Below are 26,581 nucleotides of genomic sequence, written 5' to 3'. Positions count from 1 at the left end.
TGGGAAAGAAAAATGGTCTACTTAAGGACAGTCAGTATTAGGGGTGATTTAAGTTTCTTGCATTCTCATTTTGCCATTTCTTTTAAGAAAAAGTGCTGTTTCCAAAGAATTACCTGTCATATAGTTGCTGTGTGTGTGTGTGTGTGTGTGTGTGTGTTGATGATTTTGTGCTGATACAATGGTTCTGTGCTAGCAACATGTAACTGTTTTTTGGCTTTTGAAAACTGAGGCTTTTGTCTATCTAGCCTGGTTCTGTATGGAAGCAAAGTGTACCTGATCATTTAGGCCATCTGTTGTGGTTTTCTCTGTTTTTGTGAATATAAGCAGTGGGAAAGAAGAAGACTTGAAAATTCACAAGTTTGAATTATCTTGGAACATAATAACTTTGATTCTATTAGTTCGTTTCTGTGATTGAAGGTTTCAGCTTGCATATTTCATTACGTGTATTACATGCAAGTTATTCAATTTGCTCTATCTTTAAAAGATGCAGCCTCATCTAATATCTTACAATATAGTTGATGCTCCATCTAGTTTATAGATTTTATAACAAATTAGAGGATTGCTTGTTTAACTGTTTTTACTGGTAAATGAATGGATGCTATGTACCCTATTTACTTAGGAAATATCTGTGTATTACTGTTGCCAAAGAGTTATGTTAAATAGCATCACTTAGTATAAGCAACAAAAAGCAGGGCAGGACAGAAGACTGAGAGAGAGACAGTTGACATAAATGACTCTCAGATGTTTGGGATAAATGACCACTGGCTTTGTTAAACAAGCGAATGGAGGGTCTGAATAATGGAGGTARGTGGAGGCAGAGCAGAAGCTGGTGCTCTAATCCAAAAGAAGTGAGCAGTGAGGTTCAGTAGGTCAAAACATTCTTTCTATCCAGTTAAAGTGATCTGATTTATTCACACCTGTCTCTGGATAAGTTTCAAAGGCTCCTCTTCTTGTGTCTTTTTAGGAAGCAAATTCATGGAAATCAGACATGAATGATCTTATTAAGGTATCACTTGAATTTTGTGTTAACTTCTTTTATAGTAGTGTAATACTAAAACTGTGTTGAATATGCTTACAATGAGGTGATACTATTATAACTGTTGCATGCCTGTAGTTTTTTGGAAAAGTTGCTGTTATATTTAGACTAAGTTAATCAAAGTAAGGTTTAACTTGTTCTTTGACTTGTCTTTTTCAATCTTTGAACTGGCCAGAGGGAAGTCTAATACAAATGTCAGGCGGAAAGCTGCCTCCTCAAATACTCAGGGTGTGGACTGCTAATAGAGTTACTATTTCGTGCTCTCCGTGTAATTGGCAAGTCCTTGCCATTTTAAGATTGTATCGAATGTGTATCTACATTTGTTATGCTTTTCACAAATTTCAGCTGTCTTGCTGAGCTAGTATTTGTCCAAAGGCTTCATTTTGAAATGAAACCTACATAAAATTCACAAATAATTTGGAAAATTGTCCTTTCCTTACCAGGCAAAACCAAAGTCACAGGATCAGCATGTTTGTTTCTCTTTTTTCCTGTCAGCTATGCTTCAGTAATTAYGCCTGTTAGATCAGAAGTTTTTGTTTTGTTATGGCTTAAAAAAGAGTCTCCTTAAAGCCCAAACTAATTTTTGATATGAGAAACTTTGTTCAGTTCATGCTCTCTGAGTCTATTAAAGGTTGGGGTCTTTTTTTTTGGGGGGGGGAAGGTGAAGAGAGATGATTTTTTTGTTTTCCTTACATACATGTATTTTTTTTTTTTTTTTTTGCTTCTTTTCTGGGGAATGAAGCTCTATTTTGTTGTCTTTTGCATTTCATAAAAAGCGTGAGACCTGTAGTTGTATGGTTGCTTGTTCCCTGTGTACTAGTGTTCCTTCCATTTCCATTTAGTAGCTAATATGGGTTTGGTTTTGATTTTTTTATAAAAGAGTTCTGCAAAGTAAATGGCTGATAGATACTTCATTGTTTCTTATGAAAACCAAAAGTGAGTAAAACAGAGGATCATGGTGATGGTAAGTGTGTGTCTGTGTTAAAGCTCATGTATATTGATGTTTCTTGGGACAGACTGATGTCAAATGAGTGCATATTTAGAGAAAATTGTTTTTACTTTTTTTTAATGCTGCTTAAATCCTATTGCATGGAGAGATTYCCATGTGGTATCCACTTCATATATCTGAGTGCCATTTTTTCACATGTGTTTATGCTTTATTAGCATTACTTCTCATATTTGGTAGGTTTGCATTTAAGAGTTAATACCTGAGAGCTTTTGAATCKCTTTCCATTTGTTTGACTTTTCAGTATTTTGCAAAATATTTAATGTTCCTTGGTAACTCTGAAGTTGATAATAGTACACTTGGACGGTTATTTTGTATGCTGGACCACGAGTTGATAATAGACCAATAGTAATTCTGGTCAATGTGTAGAAAATTATATGGTTACAATCTCTGATTAAAAAACAACTGTTCTGCTTCAATTTTAGTTAAAAAAACCTACTGTTGCACCTGATCTTTCTGAGCATCATCAGCTCATTAAACCATCCATACTTCATAAAGTTAAAGCACCAAAATCTATGCTGAAGGATGCTGAAAGAACTTTGAGAGGAGTTCAAAACAATAAAAAAGTCCTTGAAGAAAATTTGGAAGCCATTATTCGTGCAAAAGATGGGGATGCCATGTATACTTTCATTAACGCCTTGACTACAAACAGGTTAGACCCTGTTACTCGATGCCTTACGTAGCTACTAGTATTTTTATATGCACGTTACTTCTCTTACATTTTTTTCAATTGCATGCATTGAAGAACCACTGCAGTTCMCTGAAAAGAGGTTTACTGCTTATTTATAACAATCATGAGATGATTCTCTTGAGCTTCATATGTTTTTGAATCTCCAGATGTGATTTGAATTTTTTTGGATAGGTGGTGGTTACTTCTTGGGTCTGATCTGTGCCCCAGAACTTAAATCTAAATTATAACACAGGACAAATTCACGTGTGGACAAACAGTTCTGTTGTCATGACAAGTGGGAATATAGCTTTTTGTACGCAGACTTGCGTAAGTGGGAAAACCAGCGACTGGTTTCGTGATTCAGGGCTTGAAAGACTTTCCTTAACAGGCTTCATAAACCTGYAAATGTTCTACTCATCCTACAAAAAATCATTGGCTTTTGAATTTACTTCTGCTTGGTTAGTCAATTGTGTTAAATACGCCTGCTTAAATCATAATTATAATATTCTTGTTAAAACTACTGTGACTTTTTTTAAAAAAGCAGGCACGATATTTGCTATAATAACCTTTTAGAGAAAGTGGTATTTTTCGGCATCTGCTTTTATCTTTGTTGAGTCAGAACTTCTTTGTTCCTTTGATTTTTCAATTCTTGATCAAARTAGGAACCAATACGTGAGTGTCACTTCTTTAAAGAAGTTTGTGACAATGTTAGTACCTAGAAACAGGTGAGCTTTTGCAGGTAGCATTAATGTTTTTAAAAAAGTTGGGGAAACTAGCATAAGATATGCTCAGTGCYTTTTGGAGGTTCATAATCCTAGGTTTTTCTTCTGTTCTACAGCCTTCCATAGGAAAGGCTGCTACTTTTCCAGGAACAAATCTTTGCAATTTAAGAAGTACTGACCTAAAATAGCTCACTCTTACATTTCAGGGATGTATTGGAGGAGATTCGTATCAGAAAGACTGTRGATGAGTGGATTAAGGCAATCAGCCTAGAAATCCAGGTATGGCTGGAAAAAATGAGTTCAAAATTTGTACATTTTATTTTTCACTCTGACGTTGTTAACATAGACAGTTAACATGATTTACTCTCAGTTTCAAAATATGAGGAAACTGCCTTTTATTACTAGCATATAGTTTCCTATAATAAAATATTTGCCTCTATTTTAAGACTTCCATTGCTTAATGAAAGTCACTTGGTCGCTGTTGCTGGCTAATATAAAAAACAGATCATTTCTCTGAACTTCGAAGTTATCCATAGACTCTTCTAATAGCCTTAAATGTAAAATCTCCTTTTATTACTTTTATGTTTTATTTTCAGACTGAATTGGCAAGGAATGATTTTGATCAAGTGAAATATGATCAAAAGGTTCCAYGGATCAAGAGAACCCAGAACAATAAGGCTATGAAGACCAATAAAGAAAGTAAAGCAGAAACTCAGAAAATCCAAGGGTTCTTGACAAAGAAGTCTTTATCTGCAGCTAAGCCATTGCAGAAGCAAGCAGAAGATAACATGAGAAAACAGACGTTAAGAACTTATCCTTCTGGMGGTTTGCAAAGGAAAGAAAAAAAGGCAGATGTAAGTTCCCAAGTAGGGTGGGGTTGTTTTGTTTTTGTTTTGTTTTGTTTTTTGGGGGGGATAATGACTGCAGTGTTTTAGATTGTAGTATTTATATGTGCAACTGTGATAATTTTAAATGAAAATGGAATAGCTCTGTCTTGTGGATTTCTGTTGTCAGAATTGCCTTTGTTTTCATGTGCTGTAGAAACCGAAGCTAGTTTTGTATAATAGTGCAGAGTTCATTGCCATGTTATGATTTCATCTTACACAGTGCCAGCTATTTCATCCAGCTGATAGTAAGTTTATTGAAATGCACACATGTCTACATGCAATATATACTATTGATCACAGAACTTGTTAATCTTAAATTCTTCATGAGACTTTGCGACAGGTAARACTGGAAAAAGGTCCAAAGTAATGATGTGTTTAACTTTCACACGTGGGAAAGCTGTTAAGCATTTTTTTCTCTTGTGGCAGGGATTTGGAAGTGCAGTGGTGCAAAATGAAGAGTATTTGTGCCAAGTTTATGGGAAACCAATTTACCAGGGCCATCGTAGCACGCTTAGAAAAGCACCATACCTAAGATTCAACTCTCCCTCTCCCAAGTCTAAGCTTCAAAGACCTAAAGTGATAGAGTGCATTAGAGGTAAGTAATTATTTGATGTGAAGAAAGTCTTGTTTTCCAGAGCTTTTTATAGAAATTCCTTGTATAGCTTAAAATACTTACTCATAGTTTACTGCTCTTCAGTGTAAAGCTTAAGCAACACCTGTGGGGTTAAGAGATGCTCTTTTCAAAGTTAAATATTGTGAAAATAGAGTTTCAAAACAGCTCAGAATGTATCTGACCTATTTTAGATTGTCAAATTCATACTTAATTCTGAATTTAGTAAACATATTGGTATATATTTATTGTTATGGAAATCTGAAAGTTAAGCAACAGAATTGCYAGAAGAACAGCATAAGCGCCTGGAAGCAGAGTGTGTCAGAAGGTTAACCCAGCTTTTGATAAAGATTGTCGAGAGGCATGTATTCTTCRTGTCAGGTTTATCCAGTCATGTCAGTTAAGTGACTGATTCATATGGATTTAAGGAATCTATTGGGAACTGAAAAATTAARGAAACCTGGTATATCTTGTCCCACCTTTAATATGTGAATTGAAAAATGAAAATTGAAATAGAAGGGTTAGAAGATTACATCTGTTAACCTGAAAATATGGAAAGACATATTAATCAAAAGGCATCAGCTGAGTTCACTAAATGCAGGTAACTTCTTTTGGCAGACAAATCAGGCTTAAATGCAGAGCATAACTTTTTTTTTTTTTTTGTACTAATTTGTTAAAGTTATCTAACTGATGGAAATATTGTTTTAATTCCATTCTTTACTGCTGTAAGCAAAATACTAAAATCAGAAGGTAATAATTTTCAAACCTGTTATGCTTTTTGCTAGTCATTGCAATCTTAACTGTCTCATTTAAAGTCTTATGTGTGTTTTTTATTATCGTGAACATGTATCAAAATAGGCATGTTCTGTATAAAATATAAGAGATTAATGTGATGAAGGCAGCTACTTAATGAGACCATATTTTTAGGCCAGGAAAATGTATGGTATAAAACACTGAATATATTTCTTTGAAGACAAGCCCTGCTATTCTTTTTGACATTACGATGGATGTTCACAGTGATAAATCCACGAAGTWGTACAGGAATGTGTTGTTAGGTGTAGCCTAATCTTTGGTGCTATTCTTACCTRTGCTCTAGAGCTAGTTATGATCTATGTAGAGAGTATTAGAAATTCTCATATTTCTTCTGATAATGTGGTTAATAGTTCTGGCAAAAATCCAGAAGAGCTTTCAAAATTACTCTATTTTAAAACAGAGAGAACTTAGTATTATATACAGTGATTGAAGAGAAAATTGAGAACTGCTAATTGTGTTAGTTGTATTCTTAATTTTACCTCTCTTAATACGTTTCTTTCTTTGTAAAAGATGTGAACATACTGATTTGAAGGACTGGTGTACTRTGTCACTATTTTTGACTGCTGACTCTGCAGTTTAGTTTATTCTGCACAGAATTTTTTGAATAAAATATTCAAGAATTAAGTTAGCTTAGACTACAATACAGTGACTTCTAAGACTTGAACTGAGAACAGACAGTCCTTTAAGGAATATTTTATTAGCAGTTCTGCTTTCACTGAGTCCTAAATTACAATTTTTTCCTCAGTATTTATAGGGCTGTGGTTCTTTGGAGRGCATAACCTTTCCTGGGAGGCCAATTCCATCATTTCAGAAATAATACTTTCTAAAGAGTCAGAAAAAGTATGTCGTACTCTCCCCCTCCCTTGTACAAATCTTATCTTAATAAAAAGTAGGTCATTTGATACTAACAATCTTCCACCAATACCATGTTTAATTTGGTACTCTGTTAGATTTAAAGGTGCAGCTTGCATGCAACTGTAACAAGCCAGTCTGATGCTTTAGCTTGTTTTCTGTTAGAGGTGATTAGCAGATGAAAGAGAAKACTAAGTTCTAGATCTGTGCCACATTTAATCTTCCTGAACTCCTGAATGTGACCGATACAGTGACTGATACAGTTTAAAAGCTATTTGCTTAAAAACAGAATGAACTCTGGATAGCCTTTACCCRAAGTGATTCTCTTCCAAGTCGCTTAAGTCATGCTATAGCACTACAGCAGCATGTGTGTTTGCAATAATAAAGCCATCATAAAGTTCATTTCTCTCTGTCATGTTGGACTGTAATTACAGAAAGTTATATTTTTGTCCATATCTTGAGAGTAAACAAAGTAAGAAACCTTTATATTCTCATCTAAGGAAAGAAAAGAAGAAGATGGATATTTTTTGTGTCACTTACTACAATAACATTCCTATGACCTATTTCCAGGCTTTTTGATTTTAATGGCTTTAGACTGAGGTCATTATTTATTTGATACTGGCATTTATTCAGTACTTAAAACATTGGCGTTGCCTGTCTGTGACTCTTTTTATGTGACAATTGATCAAGTTGCTTAGTGCTTGTGCTTTTCCACATCTTGTCAATAAAAAGAAAGTGTAATACTTCTGTGTTTCACATCAGTCTAGTGAAGTCAAAATTGTTAACTGTTTTTGTGGACTGCTATTCTGAAAGATGCTGTTAYGGTAGGATAGTATAAATAATAAAAYGGGAAAGAGATACGAACTCTTCTGTTGTGGGAGTGCAAATAAAATGAAGCAAAGTTGCRTATGCATTTAAAAGCAGCAGGTTCTTAGAAAACACAGAAATCTTGCTTGCATTAAGCAYGGTTGGTTTTTTTCCTTTATGGGATTGCACCCACAGATTCCCCTTCCTGGCCTTGATATACCAGGTGATAAATGCTTTAAAATTGTTGAAAGGAGTTGGCCTTGAGTTTGATTGGCTAGAAGATCCAGACTTATTAAAATGACATTATTTTTTGTTAGAGCAGTCCATTTAGCTAGTTTTAAATTAGYGTTAGAACAAGGATGTTTGTTTAAGACTGCCATGGCCATCTGGAGAGTCTCTTCTCAGTCATTTTATAAATTTCTCAACCATTTTCTTTGCAAATAAACTGTAGTGAGTAATACTTGAATTTTTCTGGGAAGTTGGAAAAAAAAATCACATTATATGAGTAAGAGAGTGTTTCTTTAAAAAATTGTTTTCTTGCRTAATTTTAACTGAAGTATATGTAAAACATTTTTTTTWAAAAAAAACTCAGGTTAATCAAATGCCAAATTTCTGCCCAGTGCAAATAAACTTTCTGGAGGAGGGGGAGTGGAAAGCAATTAAAATGAAGTGCTGTGTGTACAGTACTTAATCATTCTTACTGCAAGAACCTTGTGTTTGCAACTTAGTGGTATTACAGATATCTTGCCAAATTCTGCTTTTACTCAAAAGTTCAAGGGCGGAGGGATTATTAGATCATAGTATGACCTCTTCTAAATCACAAGCCACTAAATTTTATCTCTTTACCCTGTTGATGACTCCAGGAATTTGTCTTTGACGAAAGAATAATTTGTCTTTGACTAAAGAGTACATGCAGAAAGGCATGTACTCATCGTTTAAAGACATCAGAAACTCTAACCTTAATTACTTCTTCCTGTGGCTAGATATCTCACTGTTCAAAAGTAAATGCAATGCTTTAAATTTAGTAACTGGTTTATAATGTGCTTGGCTTCAGTTTGCAGCTAGTTCAGTTTCTATGTAACTTTCTTAACAAAATTAAAAAGGCTTTTAATGTCCCAACTRTTTTAATGTTTACAGAGGTACCAAGTAGAACTGAATGTAGTGTCATCATATATGGAAGTCTTCTACTCCGTTTCACTGCTYTCCTGTTGAGACATTTTAAGATTACATTACTCTATGTAACCACAGTGTTGTATTATGRTTTCTCATTGCATTGCTTATCCAACGTGACCTTAAAGCCTTTTCTCAGAGGCACTGCTTTCTGACCTGCATTCTCAGATTGAAGTTAYGACTTGCTTTTTCTTTCTTTTTCCTAGGTTTATAACCCATAATCTGTGTGTACTAAAATGCCACTTCTTCAGTGCATTGGCTTATTCCCTTATCTGCGTTGCTGTATGCCACATTATGAATCTTTATTATTCCTAAATTTTGTCATGGTTAACTTTTATTCTTCAAATAATTATGACGTTATTAAGTATGAACAGAGCTAACATGAKTGTTTCTCTTGCCATGTGTTAACTGCTCATGAAAATAAAAGGGGATGATTAAAAACAAGAGAGGAGTAAGATGATGCTTTTCAGCTGTGGTGAACATGCTGAGTTGTTACCCGYGTGATTTTTTCCAGGTTCATTTTCCTAACTCCTACAAAATAGCAATAGAAGAACCTTTATTTCATGACTCAATTGTCAACTCTTTTGGGGATCTATCTGGCAGTTTTTATCCGTTGAGATAAAGATTAATAATTTTCATTAAATCCTAAGTTGAATRTAAACTGTAATCTAAAATGAAGACATCTCGTGGATCAAGCTGGAGTCACTTTGAGAACTTTGCCTGTATTTGAATTCCAGAGTTTAATGTGCCCATAGTATCTACTGTTTTCAAGAATATAGATTAAAAAAGAACTTTCATGCATGTACAGCAAGATATGCAACATTGGCATAAATGTTCTTCTCTGCTTTAAGTAGAAAAGGCATTGTTAAATACAGATTTCTTTTGGGTGGCTCTTTGAGAATTTATTTGCAAAATTATGCCCAAAAAATCAGTACTTCCTTGAAGTTGCAAGTCAAGATGTATAGGTATTAATTACAGCTTTATTTTCCAGTAACAGTGAGTCTGAAACTGGGAATCCATAGGTTATACCTGTTCSCTTGAATACCTGTTGATTTTGGGGCTGGAGACAAAGTGCGTATTTATAAAGTTTAGGCAGTTAATCATATGAACAGCAGATTAAAGTCTGATTATATTCTCCACCTTTGCCTTAAAAAAAAAAAAAAACTTGCATGGCGTTCTAAGAGCTGGGCTGTAGTTCAAACATTACTTTAGGGTTTCAGATAGCCTGTGTGATCTAAAAGGCCATGCTAGGTAATCGTGATGGTTTTCTTCTGATTTTACAAGCTTACAACCTTAGAACTGTTTGTTGTTTGTTTTTAAATTCTGTGAACCTATATTAAGTTGTGCATGTAATTTGAATGGAAGGAGAACTAAGAGTATTAAACTAAATRATCTTTATATAGGAGTTTTCCCTGCAGTACTGAATACGCAGTCCGTTGTATTTTTTTTTTCCCTCTCCTTTCATAAATACCAACAGGATAATCTGCTCATTTCTGCAGTCATTTTCATCTACTTTTATTGATTGCTTGGTTTCAAACATTGTGCAAAAAGAGAATGAAGAAATTATATGACATGGGTGTGTACTATGAAGAAAAGATATTTTAACCAAGATACTGTCAGTTGTTCAACATCTGACTGGCCATAGCAGTTCTCAGTTCATCACTAGTGTGGTTTAATTTTGGTATTGAACTAGGTTCTGCGTTTGATATGGACCTGAAGAACTCCTTTTTTTTTTCCTACCTGTCCTATTATCTCTTCATCTCAGTCATTCACTTTGTGAAATATATGATTGGATCATTATGAATTTGGCATGGATTTTTCTTAACTGCTCAGCTGTACATTTCATTCCAGCCTATTACCATCCCTTTTCTTTGCATTTCAGTGTGCTTAGTTGTCTGCTTATTTGTTAGATTCTGATGCACAAAACTTCACAGCTGTTACTACTGAGTTATACAACTTACCACTCTTGGATTCCTCCCTTCCTGCCTATCCCCTTCACTTCCTCCATCTCACAGCAGAAATTCATAACTTTCAGTCAAACAGCTTAATTAGTGACTATGATATTACTGTGTTTGTACAGGCATTGATGATATGCGATTTATTTGGTTCTTGTTTCAGGTACAAAGGTAAAGTCAGCAAGAACGCAAACATGTTCTTACACACAGAAGGTGGTAACCAGCCCTAAGAAASAGCATCCTTTGCCTGTGCCTACCCACGAAAAGCAGTATCTCTTCAGTCCAAGTAGAGATGCACCTGCTGACTGTGGTCCACTTGAAGGTCATCTAATTCCTATGGCTATTCCACTAGGTAGGATCAAATACCTATAGATGGGGATCTGTGTAGGTTAATATATGGTAGCAGTTCAGAATCCTCTGGTTCTTCTCCTTTTCATGCTACATATTTAACTACTCTCTAGCAGAGCAATATAGCTGTGTATAGCAGTATAACTGTACATACCTTCCTTGGTACACTCTCCATTTCTAGAGTTYTTGTTCTAGCATTGTGTTTGGCACCCATATTAACAGAAACCGAATCATTGGCCCTTGGAGTCATCACTTCCAATAACTTCAACCCAATGGCTTCAGCAGCATTGTGCCAAACCAACTATTTTRTAATTATTGTGTCTGTATTTTTGGACCTTCTGTAGAGCCTGTTTATTGGCCTTGTTTGGGGAAAGTTTAATATTAGGTCAGAATTTAAAGAAAATAATTATACAGGATAGAGAGCCTCAAATTAAAATTTGAGGGATGCTGTGTTTAGTGTCATAATATTTGTGGTTAAGAAAGTGTGAGGGAGGTGAAGCATGTATGGTAACAATTCTTAACCAGGAAAGATAATGTAGTTATTCTTGTTTTCAGCAGTAGGTGTCACCGTAGTCAAATAAACGGCTCGGAACGGATTCATAATCTGAAAAATGTCAGTGTTTCAAATTTGTGTTGGGAAAAGCTTAAATCTACCTGGTGAAATACTAGGCTTTAGCATAATAGATAATAGAGGACATTTTGATTTGCTCTATAATTGTGCATAAGCTCAGTCTATGTGAAACCTAGACACCCAGAATTGTATTTTAATTAATATTTTTATTTTACTGACTTGTTCTCAAGATTTATGTATTTATTTATTTATTTATTTTAAAACTTTCCTTAGGTCAAACACAAATCAGTGATGTCTCACTGCAACCTGCTGGAGTAGTTATAGGCAAACCACACCCTGTTACAGTTACAACCTCTCTTCCTCCAGTGCCACCAAAGCCAACAATTCAGACAAAGAAACCAAACATAGCTGTAATAGAGATGAGATCAGAGAAAAAGGATCCACCTCAACTGTCCGTACAAGTATGTATCAAGAGTGATGACTTTTCTGTTTATACATAAATGCTAACTACAGACATAATTACATCCATCAGCAAGTTACTTTGACATTGTAGATGCTTTTCTGTAAGCATTAGAAGTTTATGGCATGGAGTGAGCAAAAGGTGGTTGTTCTTTGCTGATATTTTTGTTCATACTTTAACAGTATTTTTTATTATTTAACCAAAATAGAATAATAATTTCTCCTGCAAGTCAGCAATGCATGTTATTTGTAAAATAGTCCTGTGTCATATAATATCCCATGCTTKCTTGTTTTTTAAAGGAGATTTTCAAGCCAGAACAAACTTGAAATAATAAATGTATTAATATAAATATCACTTTTCTTGGCTGAATGCTTTAGTCTTTAAGATTTCTGTTTCAAGTATGGTATTAGTCCCAAGAATTTCACTCCTGATTAATCAACCACTGAAGTCCTTCTAGTTTTTATTACATAAATCTATTGTCAAGGAAGTAAATGTTTCTTTACGTGTTGAGTAATTTGAATTCAGATTGTTGAGAATATTCACACTCCTACATACACCTTTTAGATATAAATCATTCATGGAACTCGAAGTTAAACAGAAATAGAGTATGTGGTTCATTCCTTTCCTATGTCACTGTATGGCACTCACATACCTTTTTATATTATTTCACTCAGTTAGTTCTTAATTGTTTAAGGTAACTTTTTCTTTTTCCCCAGAGACTTAAACTAGTGTTTAAAACTTCATGCATTGTGCACCTGTTCTTCAAAAAAAAAATTTTTTTTGATGCTGTAGTGGACATRCCTCTATTACAAGCTATGTTATTCAACAGTCATCCCTTTATTTTACCATGCCAGATGTATGACAAAATAAAGACAGTGACCAATCTACACAGTGACTTATAAGCAAACATAATGTAAATGCAAGTCAAACACACAGTCTAACTAATTCATATGAATAGAATTAGGGCATCTATTGTGTAAATAGTTATGGATATATTTATATGCAACACAAAGTATCAGGGAGTTAGCAGCCTACTATAGTTAAAAATCAAGATGTTAACCTGAGTGATTAGAGAACAGAAGAAATCAGGCTCCGGAAGAAGAGAAGAGAGTATTTATCAGGGGTTACTTTTTGTGTATTGTAGTATTCTGTTTTTAGAATCAGGTTATTAGCAGATGCAGGTATGAGAAAAGAGGATTTGTGAAGAATGTAGTGACTCAATAGCAAGTAAAAGAAGAGAATGTATAAAGTTTGGTGATAGTAGCTGAACTGAAACATAGATTTTTCAGATTGGATCTTTTTTTTCTTTTTTTTTTTCCTATTTTAGGTATTACCAAACGTAGATATTGACAGTATTTCAAGTGGCAGTGTGAGTTTAAACCATGAACTTCCAGGCTCAGAAATGGCACTTCCTCCTGTCAGTACTGTAATACAGGTATTGATTGGTCTAAATGAATTGAAATCCGTTAAAAATAAGAAAATTGTGTAAATTATGTTGAATTACTACCAAGTTATTCCTATTTGGTTCCAGAAAAAAGTGGAATAGTTATATTGAAGAATTTTTAATATGAGTTATTTGTTTGAGCAAATGAAAATTTAAAGTAAGACCCTATTATTCCAAGAATAAGTAAGCACTGTAGCAAAACCCTAAGAAAAACAGTATTTCTCTGTCTTGTTGAGAATTATAATCCCTTATTGGCCCACGTCATGTTTTGTCTTATTTATATTGGCTTCAGGGTGTTGGCATGAGGACTGAAAATGTTCTTCATTCCTCTGTCCCTTATCTGTATTTGAGTGGTGGGTGGTATGTGTGTGTAGCCTGTTGCATGAGGATAAATGATACAAAGTGTCTGGGCTACAGAGCTGGCTGGTCCTCTCTATGCTCTTCCCTTATACCTTTTCAATAGCATTTTTTGACCTAATCTAGGTATTACAGAAGATTTTTGTTTGAACAGAAATACTGAATGCTGCCTGCTGAATGATCAGGTTGTAAACWAGGGCACGTGTTTACAGGGTGGCATGTTGTTGGGCACTGGACTTTTTGTCTCATACACTGCACAGACTGAACAGTGAGAATTGAGTTAGGGCACAGTGATAGAATGATTATATTTGTATAGTTAGTGTGCTTTTGGTTTTCACTGCGTGTCAGCTGCCTTTCTGACTTAATGAGTTAGGCCCTCTGGAGTCCCATAGTCAAGGTGTTCACTGARTAAGATAGAGACCGTGGACTAAAAGAGTGAGCTATTAAATGATATTGTAGAATGTAAACACAAGTAAATGGCTTAAGACATTTCTAGGTTCTTGGGTGCTACCTTTGGCAAAGTTTTGTCATACTAATTTTTATTTTAATAAGGGTTATATTGCCCTAGAACTTCTGGTGGTGAAATACTCTGTTAGATGCAGTGTGAGTAGTTGTCACTCTACAAGAAACACTTTTAGTAAACTGTTTATGCTATGCAAAGAAATTTCTCCTAACTTTTAATAWACATAAAGCATTTTTCCTGGATTGCAATTGTATTCTTGGCATGAAGTTTTTCTGTTAATGCTTGTTTTGTTTTGTTTTTTTTTGTTGTTTTTTCCCCCTATATGAGAAATCTAACAATTTCAATCTGTCTTTTTAAGACTCCAGAAGATGTACATAATGAGGAAGAAGACATAAAGTATCCAGGAACTAACTTCGTTGACACTGCTGATGTTATGCAGGTAATTATATTGATTAATGAATTCTGGATAGCCTTTACCCAAAGTGATTGTTTTCCAAGTCACTAAGTCATGCTGTGGCAGTACAGCAGCATGTGTGTTTGCAATAATAAAGCCATCATAAAGTTCATTTTTGTCTTTCACACTGGACAGTAATTCTAAGTTATATGGGAAAGTTGTATTTTTGTCTGTATCTTGAGAGTAAATAAAGTAAGAAACCCTTATATTCTCATCTAARGGAAGAAAGGAAGAAGATGGATATAACTATTTAAGAAATCAGTTTATGAAATAACAGAAAAATATCTTGAAACATTAAATTTTTCTTATATATGAGTAAGAGTTACTCATCTCTTTTTCTCTCTCTTTTTTTTTTTTCTGTTTTTCTCCTGGATTGCTTTTATCTTTTATTTTTGGCAATGGGATATATTTTAACCATAATACCAAAAAAATGTTCCAAGTGAAACACATGTTTGSCCTAGGACCATGTAGACAACATTCTTAAAAATGTGCAAGACAAACACTGTGTGAAAGCATAAAATCAACTTTTGGAGTGGCGAGAGTATTTAAGACATCAAAAGGAAGCCTCTTTTATAGCAATAACTTCGTTTCAGGTRCATCATAAAATGTTACATGGGAAAATACGTTATTTTCCCCCCTCACCTCTCCTTTTTTTTTCCATGAAAAGTTAATTCTATTAGAGCTGAATAGGGTAAATATTTGTGTGTAGTGATATATATATATATATATATATGTATATATATATTTCTTTTGAAATTTCAAAAAGGCTTTAGGACCTTGGCCCAGGCATTTTCTTTTTCTAGGATTTGCTTTACCTTTCATGCAAGGAGACACATATTCAAGAGTTACTTTGGAATTTGAAATACTAATTGATAGGGATTGCTAAATCCCAAAGCCTGACAGAGGTGAGACTGTCACTGCTCTGTTTCCAGGCCCAGCCAGTAGCAAGGCTGAGCATGCACACACACAAGCACATGTAAGCAGTACACACACACATACATATACATATAAACATACACATATGACTGACTGCACCGGTCAGCACAGAGAGAAAGACTCAATGCTCACACAAACAGCAACGATAGCCTTGTCCTGTTCCCCTTGATGGCAGTTCAGGAKGAAGGTCCATTAGTGGGAAATATACCCCGCCCCGTATCCWTGTGTACTTTTGCGTGTGTATGTGTAATATATATTTACACACACACACAAACAACATTTTTATATACATATATATATATTTATGTATCTCTCTGTGTGTATATATATACATACATATACATATATATAGTGTGTGTGTATGCATGCATTTGCTACAGACTGTACCCTCCAGGATCCCTCCAGTAACTGGCCCTAGATACTCAGTTTGCCCAGTAACTGATCCTTGGATCCTCTGTCTCCAGTTGTCCAGAGATGGCACATATACACATGCTAACAAGTTTTTCAGTCAACCCCTAGGCCTTGTGGTCTCTCCAGAAGTAGGCCTGGACCTTCTGGTTCCTATGGTAGCCGACTTTTCCAGCTATCTGATTCTCAAGAGATGTACATATATCCAGCCTAGACTTAAGAGCACTTTGATACTTGGCTCCCAAGCCATGTATCTGTTGGCTCTTCCATCTTGATATTCACTAGAGAGCACATTACCCTCCAGCTCCAGTTGCTGACAACATGGACATGGCCCATATGACTTATGGCCTGACTCCAGCTGTTTGCGCTTTGATTTCCTTATATATACATGTACACAGAATAGAGAGTCCTAGTTAGGAAAATAGTCAAAAATGGAGTTTAATAACTGCACTAATCAGGCACATGACATGATCAGACAASTGTACCGACTGGCTGCTTGTTTACAAGCAACAACAATTATTTTATTCCCTTATCCATTTTCCCATGCTTTGTTCCTTCCCAAGCCACCTTGATCCCTTCCTTTCCCCACCTTTGGTTCCTCCCCTAACCATGCCGTAGTAAGTTTTGTATAATCCCCAAATGCGCTTTGCTGCATGCCRTAATAACGGGGTAACCCCACTCAGCCTGGAGAGCATTTCCATTTGCTCTTCTTGATAGGCTGCGCGGCTGGGAATGGGACTGGTCACTCTCCTGTGATAGTTCTGGGAGCAGCCAGGGCAACAGGCTGCTCTTTCCTCTGGTGGGGTTGTTTGGGTCTCGCACCTGTCCTTTTTCYTCTGTGCCCCTTTGTGTTTGTGAATTAGATACTCTTTATTTCAGACTAGAAGGGTTCACATATGGAACAAAGTGAAAAGGTTATTACTAGCTTTAACTTACAGACTTGTTTGTGGGTTTGTGTGTGGGTGTACATATGTGAGTTTTAGAGTCTTTCTGAACAGAAGAGATCTCATAATACCAACCCTCTCATGGATCCTGTCTTACTCCAGAGCGAACAACTTGCTCAGTTAACATGAGCTTGGAATGGACTTTACTCAGTCTAGTCTCCGTCTCTCATGAGCACTACCTGAGCGCCTTTGACAAACTTAGACTTTACTTAAGAGTAGATAGACTTTTGTCCTCTCTATTACTTTGTAAACATGCCCTAATTGCAGGATAGGGACTTATTTCTCAGAATTTCAGCTTCCATTTTGAAACAGCTATGTATTTACATGTTGTTGAATACTATCCTAATATATATAACTTAGAGATATCAGAGTAAACGTATCTTCTTCAAGATGACTTTCCTATAAATGCTCTTTGGGGCACTAGGAATATAATTATTTTTTTTTTTTTACATATATAGCTCTTCAGACTAAAGATCACAGGTAGCATCTGTAATACAGCCAGACTTTACTTGTGCAAATTGGTTTAGAAATCTTTGTCAAAAAGAAATCTAAGGTTTGGATGGCTTTAATAAAAGGCCATACATATGCATGTTCAGTAATGGAACAAAATTAATCTGTACCACCTAATCATTTCAAATGCATTGTAATTATTTGCATGTGATTTTGGGAAATGAATAGAATTTCAGCTTGATACTGTTTAAAGTACAAYGATTAATATTCCAACCATATCTGAAAGACTTTCTAATACATGCATTATTTTGATCGGGAGTCATGATAGATATTTTCAAAGGTCTCCAAGGACGTAACATGCAGAACTGAGTGCATATTATTCAGGACTGGCTACAAGGTGATATATATGCAAGTTCAAGCTGTATAATTAAGTATTCTATTATATTATTTTTAAAAATTTATCTGAGGTAATATGTCATCCCCAAATRAATGTAATTTTCAGATATTTTTTTCAGTTTGTGCACTGTTAACTGTAAAATATTTTATGCGTAATCTAGAAATGCAAGAAAGTTTGCAAAAGCTTGTCAGAAGTTACTAATTATACACAACATTTATTGTATGTACTTGGTTTATTTAATCCAGATGTTTGCTTTTTGCATACTTTCAGAAAAGATTATATTAAATAGGAGACATCAAAGAAAATTTATGGAGTAACACAATCAGAAGAAACTGCATAATGAAACAGTGGACAAAGACATCTTTACGTTTGCTGTCAGAATGAATTATGGTTWTGAATGCATATATCCTAACAAAATTAATTGTTTATCAGCTCGCAAGTCATCCAGTGACATTTTGAGCATAACTTTACAGTCTTATTTCTGAATGAATGAATAGAATAGTTTAGTGATCTTTGTTGCCCAGATATGCGTATTCTGTTKTGCCTGCTTTGTGAATTACATCTTTTCTTTGGAAAATTATTACTATTTAAAGATCCAGAAAGATTACCTTTCCTCCCCCAAACAAAATAGCTATTCACTCTACTGCCCRTCATGGAGCTGTCTGACTTCTTCCAGCTTTAGCATTATATTAAACTGGGAGAGAAGCATTAATAACGGGTTGGGGAAGGGGAGAGGAAGCTCTTACTGTTTTTTTGTTTGTTTTTTCTTTCTTTTCTTTCCATTTTTAATGATTTGTTCTTTTATGCATAAGAAATACTTAGGATTTTTATTTTATCAATTAAAAGTAAATTTAATTTATGTAAAGAAAAAAAGACTTGCTCCTGCCAATCCGTAGGAGATCAATCTCAGTAAATGTAGATTTGCGGTGAGCTTTCTTATGCAACAGCACATGCTCTCACGGTAATTTTGAGCTCATTTCTTTAACTCTTTTTGACCTGCCTAATTTTCTTCTTAYAGAATTATATTACTATTGGAAATGTTTTAAGTTTAATTTTTGAATGAAGGATACAGGTTCTTACCCATCAGGAGACATTTCTAAAGTGTTATAGTGTGATATGAAGGGTTGGTGACTRTGCTTTTGAGGATTGAATGCTGGGTGTGCACTCAGGAGGAAAAAGGGAGGAGGATGACATCTCTGGAAACTGTCAAACATTGTTAATGTGCACAGAATAACTTTTGTGACTTTTTGGAATAGCACATTAAAGTTAGATTCAAAGTGTCTCTGGGGATCTTGTGAATTAATTGCCAAGAAATTCCTTCTATGTTTTCAGCAACTGAGGTTAGTGAAAGAGTTAACGTACACATGTAGATTATTAATGTCTATGCTTCAATGATGATATATTTATTAGAGTTTTAACTGACTGCACGCTCATTAACTTTTGGGACTTTTCAGACTRAAGACACTTTAAAATGAAAGCTTAATTTCAAACCCTCCTCCCCAACAAATGACTACAGATTCTTAAGCTTTCTCGTTTTTTAAAAAGGCATGTTTCTGAGATACATATTTCAAGAAACCTCAATTATGTCACAAGTAAATTTTTCAAGTATTAGAATTACCATTGGCTCCCTGCCCTATGCTGTACAGGCAGGAAACATGAGCCAAATCCTGTTTCACTTAGCAATTCCTATACTCTTATASCTCTGCAGATTTATGATTTGCTAGGTTTAGAACTGTGTCTATTAACTACAACATAATAAGAAGGGAAAGGGAGAATATGGTTTGTGTGCTGTGACACATCTATAACTGTTTCCCAAAGAAAAAAATCTAAAGGTTGCCTCAATGACATTATTTTACAAAAATGTACCGTAATTTAATTTACTTTTTATTTATTAGGATCAGGAAGAGGAGAGTGATGAAATTCCAGAATTCTTTGAGCCTCTTCTGGAGCTTAACGGACAATTTAAAGTTGCCTCTCCAAAATACAGTGGTCCTTTGTTTCCTCCAGTGGCTTCTGCTCCTCAGCAGTCTTCTGATGTTTTGGATGAACTGATTCAAAGGAGAGAGACTATAGAAAATAGGTTAATACATTGGTGAGTTGCAGTGTGATTGACAGTTATGAAATAGAAGGAGTATAAATACGGAAGAAGGAATGAATCCATAAGAATAAACTTCCATTTYTTTCTTCACCCCTCCCCTTCCTTTTCACCTTTCCTTTGAGCTTCCACTTAATTTTACCTGTTTTTTTTTCCTTTGCGTCAAGAATGCTCTGTTACATACATTTAGGCATCTTGGTGCTTGCTGATAGGTATAAAAAATTTATTTTGCTAGGGTGGAACAAGAGATAATGGCAGAAATTATCAGTGGGATGTACCCGGTTCAGAAAGAAGTAGTACCCAGTATAACCGCRTTGGAAAGTGAAGACAGTGAGACTGTAACCTCTGATATTGGTAAGTAGGAGTTACTGTTTACAGCTGCTGTTTCCCCTCAAAGTGGTTGATGAATTATCTCAAAATCTAGTCTAATTTTAAAAAGTTGCATTGGTAGCTGTTGCCTGAGCCTAACTATAGATAAYGCAAACCAGTGAAACTCTTATACACAAAAATACATGTTTTAATTTATGTTGAGGCAGAGCACATGTTAAAAAGTTCATTAAAGTAAATAATTTAAAACAGAAAAGATGAACAGAACACATCACTCTGGCAAATCAACTTCTGTTCATTAGCCATGTAAATCAGATTTTGACTGAGTGTGGTATTTTGCTACACCTAAAACTTTTGTTTTTCTTTCTCCATGGTAATAGATCTGTCAAAAATTATCTCCCTTATAAAAGTATAAGAGCAAAGGAACTAAATGCATTTCTCATATCATGTCACTACCCTTCACTGGCTTCTTTTATGGTCTGAATAGCTTCTTTACTGTAGTTTCTCTATCTGTAAAATACAAAAGAGTAGTGCTGCAGATTTTTTTTTTTTTTAATTTAAATTTAAATTTTTTAAAAAGCGAGACCGGGATGTGTACTTTGTGTTTCTTCATTTTCAGTCGAGGTTGCAGGTGGTGGAGGATTTCAGCTCTTTATCAATGCTGGTGTGCCAGTGAACTCAGAACTGATTAGTCAGTTTGTGAATGAAGCTCTCAGTGAGACAATTGCCACCATGCTGGGTAACAGGCAGGCTCAGAGAGCAGTTCCCGCTACAGACGTTGTTCCAAGTACAACRATTATGCTGGTAAGTGTCTGTTTTATGTAGGATTTCCTGCTGAAGTTCTAAGGGATAAGTCCTTGATAGCATGGCAGTTCAAATATGTGCAGTATGAAAATGTCAGAGAAAGACTGGAGAACTGAATGAACCCAATTTGTATCTTTTGCTTATTCTTTATTATACCCCTGCAGGCAAYAAGATTAAACTTACTTCACTCATAACAAGGGAATTTCTTTGTATTCCCTTCAACGTGCCTTTTTTGTTATTTATTTATTTATTTTTAAGGCTGAGCACTGAACTGATTTCTAAGAAAAAGACTTAGTCCTGGATTTCATGTTGTCAGAAGACAACTATGTGATATTCAAAAAGGGTAGCTATGTTACATTCTTGCAAAGTTGCAAGAGTAAAAACCAGAGTTTTATTTGAGAACAGTATTATTTTTGGCCCTACAGGTTGGTAGACATTTTGTAATATTTGTAAAGATAAATGTTAATTCGTTCTGTGTTTTGAATCCAGTGGTTTTCAGCAAATGCTTAAATGATTAGAGCCTCCTGTAAGACAGAATAATTTCCTCTGTTCACTTTCATAGTCAATTGACAACTGTCTCTTATTCTGATAGCAACGTGACTCTGCTGCAGTCCAGTGTTCTGTGTTGTGTAATGTCTTTGAGACAAATATGTAAAAGGCTGTGCCCAGAAATCTGACTATTTAAGGGTTTGGTGAAAGTCAGAGCAATTATTCTAACCTGCTACTGTGCACATACACTGAAACACCACCTAGTGCAAGCTGTAAATGAGATTATTCTGCAGGCAAACAGAGGTGTTTTACTGCTGTAGAATTGGTACAGCCATCCTGCATCTAAAAGGTCTTCCCCACCCCATTTTACATATTAAGGGGGATGTGATGTTAAGGAGGGCTGTTTCTTCAGAGCTTGTTCTTGTCATACTAAGAAACTCTYTGCTAATTATCATTCTAAATTTATTCATAGCCCTTTTAAGACTCYCTTTTCTTGTACTTTCATTGTCCTTAAGCTGTAATGGTTGTTTTCTCTGTTCTATTTATTCATTTGTGTACCTGTTGAGATTAGATGTGTCCTTAGCCTTTGTTTGACTAGCTAAAATAAAGCAAGCATGTGTATGCATACCAATCGTCAGCTCTTCCTGTTGGGCCCTACTTTTATGTTTTCCAGTTTAGATTGTCTTGACAGTGGAGTTAGTCATGCAGTTGTGTGTACTGCTAATTGGGTTAGCATGTTCCACCTCCTGTATGGGTCATTAATAAAAATCAACAGTCTGACTTATTCTGAGGAACTAGCATGAAATGTGCCTTTAGCATTTACGTTGTTTTCTTTATGGAATGTCAGAAAACAGGCTGGAAAAATTCCGAAGAGATTGTTTAGTCCATCCTATTCCCCTATAGTAGGCTGAATGAGACCATGATATTTTATTGTCAAGTTTATCTTCATCATTGGTTTTTGCTCAAGAGCGTATTGACTGTTTTCATGCCTGTTTTAGTGCTTCACTGTCCTGGCTATTGCCTTGTTCATAATCTTTTCTTTTAGCTGATTCTCCTAAAAGTATTACACAGACTCCATTTTGTCCACGTCAGGGAATACTTTCTTACTTAGCATTAAAATGCTTTATTGAAAGAGGCATTTATTAAATAAAGCATCAAARGTTTATTAAAATCCATGTAATATTTATTGTTTTTTGAACTTATTATTTATTTTTTCCAAGGCAATCCATTTAGCCTAGTGCAATTTTGTATTTAGATAGAGGATTTACAGCCATGAAGCGTGTATCTAAGTAACAGTTGTTCTTATTTTGTGATATTCTGCCTGTTTCTCTCTTTTTCTTCCCCCTRCCCTGACTACCTATGGATATACTTGGAAGATACAAGATTTGCATTAAGGTAATAATTATGRTTATGATTCCCTCAGGAATCTCTTGTGCCTACTCCATTGCCGACACCTGAGGCCACACCGCCTCAAACACCACCTTCAGAGAAAGAACTGCCTCCGGCCAAAACTCCAGCATCTTCTCCATCTATTACAGAAATAAGTGGCGATGTTCATGAACAAGAGAAAATGAAAGAAACAGGTAGTAAAAATAATAATTGAACTTGAGAAAGGGCAAATATGCTTTAATCTGCTGCCTTTAATTTTCTTCTTCAAAGACATGTTCTCTCTCAGGATAAACACTCTTGAGGCTATGATTCAAGTGGGGGCTTATGTGGTATAAAAATTATGAGCTAATTTGTATAAAAAGCAAACATCTATTTGATAACAGTTCTATTATCAAATTTAATGCACATTGCTACAGTCTGTGTGATTCCACCTTGACATTCTTTTTCACATCAAGAAAAAATAAGTCTTTTACTGCTTCCTGTGTTCCTAATGTTAATTAAACCAAATTTACATTCCCTAAGTAAAGCAGCTTGGTTTTTAAAGGTCAGGACAGTCTCYCTTATTACAGGCAGTAAAGAGCTGGGGTGTTTCTAGCTCCTCCAAATGCTAACATTATGCTATAAAGAGTCTAGTTTTAATCTAGTGTCATCTCCGTAACTATCAAAAAAAAAATTTTTTTTGGCAAGCTGTATAAGTGCTTAGTGGAACTGTAAGGCTCTGTGTCTGAGAATTACTTCCTGCTTTCCTTTCTAATCTGAAATTTGGCTTCACAGATGCTGGATTTGAGAATCCAGCTTCCACTAGGCGTGTTCGCACACCTGTGGTTACCCCTGTCAATACACCACCTAGAGTAATTACACCAAGCCCTCCTGCCTCAGAAGGKATTTCTGATGCTGCCAAAATGGAAAATCCAAAGCTTCCAAACCCATGGGATGATGCAGAACTCCCTCTGGAAGAGGAGAAACCCAGTCCTTTAAATGAAGAACCATTCCATCCCAGAGCTATGTGAGTTTGACAGTCTGCATGATTTTCTCATTTCTTAATAAATAAATATGTATACCCTTTCTACACTTATCCTCAGAAAGTAAGTAGAGGGAAGTGCTTAATGTGTGTGTCAGGAGGCATTGTGATAAGTTAGGATTCTTTTTTAGAATTGCTTGATTTATATTTTGGGGAGAAATATGCAATTAGGACCTTTCACAGAATTTATCATTGTTCTGCTGACCATTGTTYGTAGTAAACTGGTACTGTAAAACCTGCTAGTAGTAACTATAGTAACAATGACATATCATGTGGTTGTTATTAGCATTTTTTTTTCTGTTGCCTCAGTTGTTTTTTGTAGCAAAAACACAGTAATTTYTAGCTATGAGCAGAAATTCTTTAATAAGATTATTTAACTGCGTTGATTCTCAGGCTCTTCTGTAAAATGCTGTACTCCTCCATTTGAAATATTTGCAAATTTATTTCTTTTCAGTGTTGTTTTAAGATTTTAGTCAGCATTATCATTTTCATTCAACTTGTTTTGAAGTATTCGCAATGTGTATTCTTACATTTTAGTGTAATGTCAGTGGCTAATGATGAGGAACCAGAGGCCTTGATTCTACCATCTTGGCAGTTGTCAGCCAGGCCCCTGGAATCACTTCCTTGTGAACCACGGGTTCCATCACCTGTGACTACTGTTAGTTCTGGGCAGTCCACGCAGGAAAGCAGCCTTGCTCTCACGGGAACAGAAACAGAAACTGCAGATAGGCCCATCTCAGAAGGGGAGGTACTCTTCAGCTATGGGCAGATAGCAGCTGCAAGAGGTAACTTTAACTAAACAAATTTGTGGAAATTAGAATTTGGATAATTTTTTTTTCTTTATAAATTATCTCCTAGTCTACCGGAATTGCATTTCATACATTGTCTGATAAAACTGCAAGTGTTAACTTGTTCCTTGACTTTCAGCTCATGTTTTTGAATGTATTTAAGAGACCTCATCATTCTTTTCTCTTCTCTGAACAAAAGCATTTGTTTACTAATGAACAAAAGTAACCACAGAAAGTTCCRTCTGAACGTGAGGGGGAATCTCTTCCCTGTGAGAGTGAYRGAGCACTGGACCAGGTTGCCCAGAGAGGCTGTGGAGTCTCCTTCTCTGGAGATATTCAAAGCCTGCCTGGATGYAACCCTGTCTGACATGCTCTAGGTGACTCTGCTGAGCAGGGAGGTTGGACTAGATGATCTCCAGAGGTCCCTTCCAACCTTACTGATTCTGTGATTCTATGAAAAGATTAAATTTGCTCTTTTGTCCTAAGGTCAACTTTGAAAAATAATTTAAGCTATCTCGTGCGGGTACCATAAATAATTTTTTTGAAAGTAAAATATGACCTTAGCTTGCTTTCATGTGGCTTTTTTTTTTTTTTTTTTTTTTTTTTTTTTTTTTTTTTGTAACTTAAAATATTTTTCAGCCTTAGCAGAAGGAGGACTGTCTCTTCCAACTCTTACTGAGAGCTTAACGAGTACATTAGCAGATGCCAATGAAATGGTAAGGAAATTTTTAACAAGGAACTGAATTTAGCATAGTAGTCCACCTTGGGCAGCTTAGTAAATCAGATASCTTTTACTAAGCATTTTCAAATTTAAACTTTTTGAACTTACACTTTTAAACTGTATGTTTGCAAAGAATGTTAGAATTTGAGAGCTTCAAAGAAAAAAGCACATTGTCTAAACTAATTTGTAATAAAATTGAATGTTAGATGCTTCTGTAGGTGAGAGGTAGGTAAWAAGCATCTTCATCTCTTTTATTGTTACTAGTTTTAGGATATCTTAAAATGAAATAGAACAGCAAATTCAACAGCTCTAAGCTGTTTCAACTTAGAGCTGTCTTGTGGTTGCTTGTGTGCTTAAATTATTAAAGTAGGTTTGCTGAAGCTGGAGTTGGTTAAGGTTTTTTAAACTTCACTGAGGAGTTTTATATGTCTTCTGCTTTAGTGCATTGTCTTAAAAGTTTCCCAGGTATTATTTCCATGTCTGTCTCTTTCCTTCCTCCTCCTGCCCCAACTTCATGTACCCTTTTGGGAGGACGTTGCTGTCATATAAATGATAATATCAAACATAGTCATACTATGCTCCCCATGAGGATGAGGGCCYGTAATCAGCAGACTGCTGTTAATTTCCTGTAGAAAGCCTCCTCTGTTACTCCCTATTGTTCAGATACTCTAAAGCATATCCTGACCACAATGTCTCCAGGGTTCCTTTCTCCTCTGATCCTGACTCAGACCTTCAACAGGCACATGGAGGTCTGGACATTCAAGGAACTCCTTAACTTTGAACTGATACCACTTTTCTTCTCCTTGCCTACCTTTCCTAAACATTTGTACCCGTACATGCCCATAATCCACTCATGCATGCTGTCCCATCAAATATCTATGATTTCATTCTTATGATAGCCCTGAGACTATGCCCTGAACTTGAAGGTCTTTCTGATTGTTGTCCAAGCTTTGCATAGCTTGGACATAGTCTCAGGTATAGACAAATGTATAGACATTTAAGGACAACATTATTCCGTTTAATCATGACTGTAAAGTCTCTTTTCTGTCTCGCCCTTTGGGTATCTCTTCTGTTTGCAACACTTCCTTCCCTAAKTTCTAAGCTTAAGACTCTTGCTATTAGGTGAATTTAGGTTAAAGTTCTCCCTATCAGGTTAGAAAGCCTAATTGCTAAGATATTCATCCCTC

General features: G+C 35.5%; 1 protein-coding gene across 1 annotated transcript in view; it reads left to right on the top strand.

Moving 5' to 3' along the window:
• Positions 1-26,581, top strand: part of KIAA0586 (KIAA0586 ortholog) — a 72,404-nt gene that overhangs the window by 11,161 nt on the left and 34,662 nt on the right. Inside the window, exons 12-27 of the mRNA XM_085315071.1 lie at positions 965-1,006; positions 2,468-2,694; positions 3,641-3,713; positions 4,031-4,288; positions 4,748-4,916; positions 10,692-10,880; positions 11,721-11,908; positions 13,235-13,342; positions 14,530-14,610; positions 19,656-19,852; positions 20,091-20,209; positions 20,802-20,986; positions 22,899-23,058; positions 23,639-23,870; positions 24,423-24,670; positions 25,313-25,389. Coding sequence (XP_085171197.1) covers positions 965-1,006; positions 2,468-2,694; positions 3,641-3,713; positions 4,031-4,288; positions 4,748-4,916; positions 10,692-10,880; positions 11,721-11,908; positions 13,235-13,342; positions 14,530-14,610; positions 19,656-19,852; positions 20,091-20,209; positions 20,802-20,986; positions 22,899-23,058; positions 23,639-23,870; positions 24,423-24,670; positions 25,313-25,389 — 2,553 coding nt within the window. The remainder of the gene's footprint in view (positions 1-964; positions 1,007-2,467; positions 2,695-3,640; positions 3,714-4,030; positions 4,289-4,747; positions 4,917-10,691; positions 10,881-11,720; positions 11,909-13,234; positions 13,343-14,529; positions 14,611-19,655; positions 19,853-20,090; positions 20,210-20,801; positions 20,987-22,898; positions 23,059-23,638; positions 23,871-24,422; positions 24,671-25,312; positions 25,390-26,581) is intronic.

This window comes from Rhea americana, unplaced genomic scaffold (genome assembly GCF_003343005.1).
Source record: "Rhea americana isolate MKP2758 unplaced genomic scaffold, rheAme1 scaffold_42, whole genome shotgun sequence".
NCBI lineage: Eukaryota > Metazoa > Chordata > Aves > Rheiformes > Rheidae > Rhea > Rhea americana.
This window is presented reverse-complemented; position numbering and strand designations above follow the sequence as displayed.